At 45.7% G+C, this 7731-nt stretch overlaps 1 protein-coding gene across 2 annotated transcripts; it reads left to right on the top strand.

Moving 5' to 3' along the window:
- The first annotated feature begins 223 nt into the window (after positions 1-223).
- On the top strand, positions 224-6954 carry LOC137890581 (uncharacterized). Of its 2 annotated transcripts, none has more exons than XM_068734718.1 (4): positions 224-452; positions 3133-3230; positions 4200-4248; positions 5492-6954. In XM_068734718.1, exons 1-4 carry the CDS (start codon positions 380-382, stop codon positions 6010-6012), a joined length of 741 nt encoding a protein of 246 aa, XP_068590819.1. In that variant the 5' UTR covers positions 224-379; the 3' UTR covers positions 6013-6954. The 2 variants fall into 2 exon arrangements, with proteins under 2 accessions (XP_068590819.1, XP_068590817.1); XM_068734716.1 differs by having other exon boundaries at positions 227-452; positions 3130-3230.
- The last annotated feature ends 777 nt before the right edge of the window (positions 6955-7731 follow it).

Here is a 7731-nt window from a genome sequence, read left to right as displayed (position 1 = left end):
TAATCCACTTGAAAGCAGCGCGAGGTGACGTCTGATCCTCCACGGCACAGTCAACACGATCTCATCTCATGTAATGCAGCATATTATAAACTGCCAAACCCACCCCAGAACACTAGAACTAGATGTTATATTTACTATGAATCTAGATCACTACAACGTTGACTCCTTATTAAGAATGACACAAACACGTTGTTCTGCCGGTCCGCCTGCAGGGAGCGCGCTCGTGCACTAATCGTTCTTGAAAGAGACAGAGGGGGGGGTACTACTTTGTGCAATCGGCATTGGACAGCGGCTGAGTGCTCCTCCTCGATCATCTTTAAAACCCGCTGGGAACACACGCACACGCACTCATTCACCTGCTGCTGACTACCGAGTGAACATGTTCTGCAGACGGGCATTGCAGAGAGTCGGGCCGCTGGCACGGAGGGCTTTCGAACCGGTGTCCAGAAATGGTGAGTAGCCAATCATCAAAAAAAAAAGGGTTTGTCGGTGACTTCTGATGGAGTTCACGCGATTTTCCCGTTAAAAATTTGGATGAAAGTCGCGTTAAAGGTCGCCGTCTCGTGCGTTTTTAGCTGCTCGTCGAGATTAAAATGAAAGTCGACTAATTGAATCGTTTAATTAATGACTCTCCTCTCGAATTGTGAAGCTGTCTAACCGGAGCTTACTCCTACACATTTTATTTATTTATTTTAATTTAAAGTTAATTTCTAAAGCAGAGATTCCTTCTAAATGTGTGCGTTTTCATTGCGAGAAGTGCGAAAGTGTCCTAAAAGGCTTCATTCTCAGGGTTTTCCATTGTGCAGAGCGGCAGGAGGCGTGTCCAGCTTTGGGAACACACCGTTCTTACACATTATGAAAGAACGCATCACTCACACACGACCAAAAAAAACCAACTCTTTTTCATTTAAATGTTGTAGAAGTTGCATCAAGTGCACTTATATTTTTTTTTTTTTTTTAATGCAATCATTCAAGCCTCGCGCGTTTGCAGAGGAAAAAAGCGGTTCGCGAGTGATTCTTCATGTCGTGGTTACACGGTGTCCTAGGACGTATGTAGGGCAGAGCTGCTCTCCATGTGGCCTAGCTCACGAGAAGCCTATATGGGGAGAGAAAAAAATGCATTTACATAATGTCTAAAAGTTACAGCCAATAACTCTTCTGTTAAACCCTGGAACATGAATCTATTAAGCTGATGTGCATCTTAAAACTCACTTTGTAGTGTTTCACTATGAGGTGAATGGGTTTGTTTGATCACTTGGCCTTTCAGGAGGCTCTCTCTCTCTTCACATGTCCTTCCTCCTCGATCATCCTTGACTTTGGAATTTGAGCTTGGTGGAATTCAGCCTGAGGTCAAACTGTTGCTTTGATTTCCTGTTTTTTAAAATTACCGAAAAACCTCAAGCTCTGACTGAAGCAGACAAACTGAATTCTACCTGCAAGCGTTGGTCTTGATGAAGCTTTTTTTTTTTTTTCCTGTATTCTGAGAAACCTGCCCGGTGTGACCGGTATGCACCGGTCCTGACCTGCTTGTCCTGCAGGCCTACCATATGTACTGAGCACATGTCAGCTGACAGAGGCAGCAGGAGAGCACGTACCCAACATACACATGTGCCGTCACAGCAGCCATTTTGTCTGTTGTTGCCTGACATGCGTGTCCATTTTCACAGGCTTGAACCTCACTGCAGGGATTAACTGATTACCTGTATAAATAACCTGTACTTGGCCTTGTGCCTGCATGATGCTGCTGCTGTGTCATGGGTATTAAGAGGACGAATGAGGTAGGACTCACTGCTTACAGTGGCTCGGCATCCACAACCGGACAAAAACTAGTTTAGTTATAGTTTTAGCAGTTAGTTTAACATAAAGACTGGAAATGGGGAGGGGGGGGGGTTCAACGGGAGCAACATCTGCCCAGGAGCTCAATAACTATCATGTATTTGTTACATCAGTTACTGCTTCAGGGTCAAGCAGTAAAACCACAATGTGTCACTTTTTAGACTTTGTTTTTTCGCACGGAGCAAAATGAACGAGATAAAAACGTGCTAATCAGTGATCTTTGTGCGCCGCCGGTGCAGAGATTCCTTGCGGGTTTTTTTTTATAGTTGGGTGCAAGTTGTCAAAGGGTAAGTTCTGAACACACGTGTAACATGTGAAGGACGAAAGGGGGCGGGGTGGGCTGTACATTGTGTTCTTTCACAACTTCAGTTTGCCTACTCAGGTTGCTGAGTAAACCACATGCATGTGCACACGCACACACACAGAGAGGGAGTGGCTCATGCTAAAGATATCTTATGTGCTGTGCATTAACCCTCTGTGGTGTGTGTGTGTGTGTGGTGGGGGGGGGGAAGAAAGAGAGAGACTGCTATCTAGGTAGGAAGAGATTAAGCTGAGTCTGTGTTTGGGCTGCACGCCGGTTTTATTTACGACCTCCTCTGCATGCACCGCTGGCAATCCTTGTTAAACTCCAGCAAATCTGTTCACACGGCTGCAGCCTGCCACAAAAACAACCAATCAGGAAGCATTTGGCAGATCCTCAGTAGCTGGTGTGTGTGTGTGTGTGTGTGTGTGTGTGTGTGTGTGTGTGTGTGTGTGTGTGTGTGTGTGTGTGTGTGTGTGTGTGTGTGTGTGTGTGTGTGTGTGTGTGTGTGTGTGTGTGTGTGTGTGTGTGTGTGTGTGTGTGTGTGTGTGTGTGTGTGTGTGTTTTGAGGGACCAATTCGTATGAAATCAAGCCCACTAAGATGCGTTTAGTTTTGTGTTGGGGATTTAATTTTAAGCAACAAAACCAGAGTTTAGCTTGGCTGCTGTTAAGTCTTTCCATCTCCTCTGCTACAACTGACCAGGGCGCTGTTGTGTAACTGGATTAAGGGACGGAGACATGTTGACACTACTGGAATGCAGTAGTCTTTGTGCTGAGTTTGGGCGCAAGTGATCGCATGTATAGCACTTTCACTGTATGATTTTCATCAATTGCTCATTTTGGATCTCATGAAACTCCAAAATAGATGCTCCGTGTCCAATCACTGGTTGAATAAAGGTCCACAGCACTATAGTCCTACATTGCTCTTCATTCTATGAACTCAGTAGCTGTCAACGTTCCCACCTAACTTTTGTAATCCTGTGTCTCTCAGCAGCTCCGGTGCGACACATGGCCTTCGGGGTCCCCGGTGGCTCCACCAACATGGCGTACTTTGTTCTGTGTGGAGGGGGCCTCACTGCTGCAGTCGTCTATGTGAGTATCCGTTGCTCCGTTCCAGGTGTCATCTGACCTGCAAGTCCGCATTATGAGCAGGCGTCGACCTCCGGGTCTGAAAAGTGAAGCCGATGCTGAACGTTGACCTTGCATTCTTGGGCCAATCGGGCGTCGACTCCTCCGCTTGTGAAACGTCTAACGTAGTCTATGAGTGAATGATCCTGCTTCTCCCTTGATTCATTACCTCTGTGAACTTTGTGAACATGACTTTATGGTCTCAGTTTCCAGTGTCAAGTTCTTCCAAACCACATTCGTAGTAAAATGGACAGTGAAGCAGGGTATGATTGACGGGTCGCTACCACCCTGTTGTCTGTTCTGTCTTACGACTTCAACTCCTGAAAGTTGATTGCGATATTTTAGGCGACTGAAAGCGTTCGGTTGTACTCGGCGCCGCCATCTCCTGTCACCACTTGTTGCAATGGTCTGAAAGCAAGATGGCGACGTTGCTACGTCCACTTCTTGTATACGGTCTATGACTTTCACCTCTTTGTCCTCCTGATGGGATTTCTTAAAAAGGTCTTCTGCTCAAAATCTGTCCTCAGTATCAGCGTCGAGTGTAACTTTAAAGATGCTGGGTGGAATATTACTTGAGCGCTTTTAAAAGGGTGTAATCACTTTGTCCTCTCCCTATTCCACACGGTAAACAACGTTACGTAATAGATCGTCACAACATTAGACTTGCAACGCTGTACTGGCAGCTGGACGGACTGGACTGCGTGTAGCAGACGTCCCCACAGTCCAGACGCTGAATGGACATAGAAGGCTCTGTGTGCTTTCTACATGCAGTAAACAGAAACGAGTCCAGACAATAGCCGTCAGACTCTTGGCAAAGCTTTAAATCAACTGTGTTCATATAGAAAACATGTCAAGTGTAAGCTGGCATTTTGTGATATTGCTATAATTTGTGTGCTGGAATGTAGTAAATAATAACTGTTCTCTTTCTCTCAGGCCTACAAGGCAGTCAGCGGCGACAGTGAGGACAAACTCCCAGCAAAGGGTCAGCTGCACACACACACACACACACACACACACACACACACACACACACACACACACCCTGAGGTTACGTTACAAATAATACTACAGAAAGAACAAAAAGACACATTTCTTGTAAATTACATAACTATAATGTCGACAGTAAATTCATTGATTTTACGCTTATTCATAGAAAAACAATGCAGCCGAGTTGCGTGAGCTAACTGTTAACCTCCAGGTGCTCACGAGGACGACGCAATCTTTCTGCGTTTAGTATGTTGGAGTGCCGACGTTTGATAATTAGCACTAAACGCTAAGTGCATTAGCCGGACCGGTCTTTGAAATGGAAGGCTGCAAAACAAAATCGGACTCTTGCTGCGTTTCCTAGCTGGTTCTGGCGGCAACCACCCAAATATCGAACACGGTAGAACGATCGCTCTCAATGGCTTTATCTTGCCTGTCTGTTTAGATTCCTGTCTGCAGATCATTGGTCTGTTCAGCCACTGTGAGAGATCATGGCTCCGCGCCCGGAGCAGCTAACTAGCCTGTAATGGGGGATAAGCGGCGTCTGCATCTGGTTCGGTTGTGTACATGCAGCCTGGATGTGTTGTTTTTTTTAGTCACAGGAGTATAAAGCTCTGCTGCCCTACGGCGCTGCAGAGTGAGCCGCTCTGGCTTCACACTGGCCAGTGATCGCGTTATGTAATCGGGCCAAAAATGTCCTGGAAACCAAGTCACGGAAGCATCTTGGTGCACATGGTGATTAAAGTGATTGTGATCGAGGATCGTATTGTCCTGACGCATCGAATCAGAGTACACATCACAGTACAGTATAATTGCAGTCGGGTGGGTGGTTTGATTTGTTTGGCTGCGTTTTGAAACTCATTTTTCCTGTTGGAGCAGAACTTTCTTAATTCGTCGTAGCATATTTGTGTTGAACCTAATGGTTGTGAAGAAGCGGGTACCGGTAATGTCACATGCGTTGCTCTTGAAGCTAGTAACATTTAGTACGCACACTTTTCTTATTTCACTATCTAAATGTCTTTAAACTGTTTGTTATACTAACTAGGAGATGTATAAAGAATATTAGCTCCGAGTTATCGGCTGACTCACTGAAACAAACAAACTCTTTCATAGAGTTCAAACTTCATAAACCAAAATGTAATGACCAATATCTTTTAGTGAGGTCAGCAGTTCTAGTTCTGATTAAGGATTATTATGAGGTTGCTATTATTCATCTCTGCTCCCAACCTCTTGCTCTGCAGCACCAGAAGAAGCAGCTCCTGCAGCTGAACCCGCCCCAGTAGAGGAGGCGGCGCCGGCCCCCGAAGTCGTGGCCGAGGTCGTCGCCGAGGCTGTCCCCGCTCCTGCCGAACCGGTAGCCGAGGCCGCCGCCGAACCCGTCGCGGAAGCCGCTGCCGAACCCGCCGTCGAGTCTGTCCCCGCTCCTGCAGAACCGGTAGCCGAGGCCGCCGCCGAACCCGTCGCGGAGACCGCTGCCGAACCCGCCGTCGAGGCCGTGTCTGAAGAAGTAGCCGCGGTGGTCGTCGCAGAGCCGGCGGCAACGGAAGAAGCTGCCCCACCTGCGGCGGTAGAGGCTGCTCCCGTCGCCGAGGAGGTCGCTGCCACGGAGGAGACGCCGGCTCCTGCGGTAGAAGCTCCTGCGGAAGAGAGTGCCGGTACGGCAGTAGTAGATGAAGCCCCCCCTGCTCCCGCTGCTGAAGCAGAGACTGGCTCTGCAGCCCCAGAGGCTGAGGCCGCCCCTGCTGCAGAGGTGGCCGCATAAAGCTGTGATGGTGCCATAGATTCCCAGGAAGTAGGGCTTGGAGTTAGTTGTGCTGTGTCCCACCTCTCTGGGCCCAGGGGGGAAAAAAAAGGACTCATGAAACCCTGTTTTGATGAAAGTGGGTAATTCACTGGTTGTTTTAATGAATACCAGTTTAGGGGTTCATCAGTCCGGTTTTTGGGCACCTTCCTTCCCTTACCTAAGCCCAACCTTAAGACCCAAACTACCACATTTGGCATTCGGCTGTCTGTTTTAGATTCAGTTTGGAAAAATTCAATTTCTATAGGAATTTTTTATAACCAGAGCAAATCCAAATTATGGTTTGGCTGCTGTACAGTTAAGAGGAGTGTTGAACTAGGTGATGAAAGGGACACAACTGAGTTTATGGCTAATGTTGTTCTCAGTGCCTTTTTTGTTTTTTGTTTCTTTTTTTTGTTTTTTGAACAGGACAGCCTCATATTTCTTTACCTTATCGAAATGTCAGCACGGTGAATGAATGTAGCCCGTTTTGATAAGTTGTTCAAGTTGTCTTGCATCAACATCATTTGCACTTGGTCGTCTTCTGCTCAGCAAATGCATACTTCCAGCTTTATGCTATGAGTCCTTGCTTAGGTTAGATTTAGCATGCAAACAGAGATGGAACAAAAAGTCGTTTGACCAAAAACCAGTTTGCTCTTTTTCATGGCTGCGGCTCTTGTCTAGTTGTCATTTTTCTTATCACAATGACCATATTTTATTTCCCCTCACACATTCAAATACTTTGGAATTTACCAGCCATGTACGAGATGTCTTTTTGTTTTTTCGTGTTGAACTTCTCCTGTTTCTTTACTCTTTGAAATGTGAAATCTTTCAGTAAACAATACAGAAATTCCATTCTGTCTTTGAGCAAGTTGCCGTCATGATTAATGCAGTTTTCAAAGAATAAAACATCACTGGATGAGAGGGAAGTGTCTCAATATTGCATTTGTGCTCGTTATATTAAAAAAAAGAAGAGAACTGGTTCAGGATAAGTATCTCGTCTGGAACTGATTTGTAGACTCTCTTCAGCGACTCTTAGCTGCTTGTTGCTTTGATTGTAGAACGTGACATGCAGTAAATATTGTATTGTAGGTGTAGAAACACTGACTTCCTGTAGTTTCATTTCCTGAATGATCCCGGTGCCATGTTCATGCTCCTGTGCCTTCAAGCTCAAGACGACAATCAAAAATAATCCAGTCTCCCTCAGGATATTACATGTTAAAGGACCACACAGCTTGTCATGAAGTTAATCACATTTATATAACCTTTTTATCACAAGCATTTCTCAAATACATTACAGTGAAATCAAATGAATCCAGAAGCAATCTCAAAGTTATGTGGAACAACCGAAATCTACCTGCCCCATCTGGAAATCTATGGTTTATTAATCTACATAAATAGTCATAGTATGGTATGTTCAACAAAAAGAATTGCGCATGTCTATAATGGACAGAAAAGAGCTGCCAGCAGCACTCTGTGAGGAACCGTCAGGTGGAAGTGACGGGTCCAGCTCAAGTTGAGGGTTAAATTTTAAAAAAACAAAAACGTGACCATATGCAGTGTAGTTTTCTTTTCTTCTAAAACATCCTTCAGATTTTGATTGAGTCTTAATTGTGAGGACTAATCCTAGATTACGTGCTCGTTTTAGGGAGTCTCGTGGTTCACCAGGGTTCCTGACGGGATCACTGTTGGTGGCCATCA

Source organism: Cebidichthys violaceus, unplaced genomic scaffold (genome assembly GCF_023349555.1).
Source record: "Cebidichthys violaceus isolate CVI_PGR_0920_01 unplaced genomic scaffold, fCebVio1.0.p SCAF_66, whole genome shotgun sequence".
NCBI classification, from domain to species: domain Eukaryota; kingdom Metazoa; phylum Chordata; class Actinopteri; order Perciformes; family Stichaeidae; genus Cebidichthys; species Cebidichthys violaceus.
This window is presented reverse-complemented; position numbering and strand designations above follow the sequence as displayed.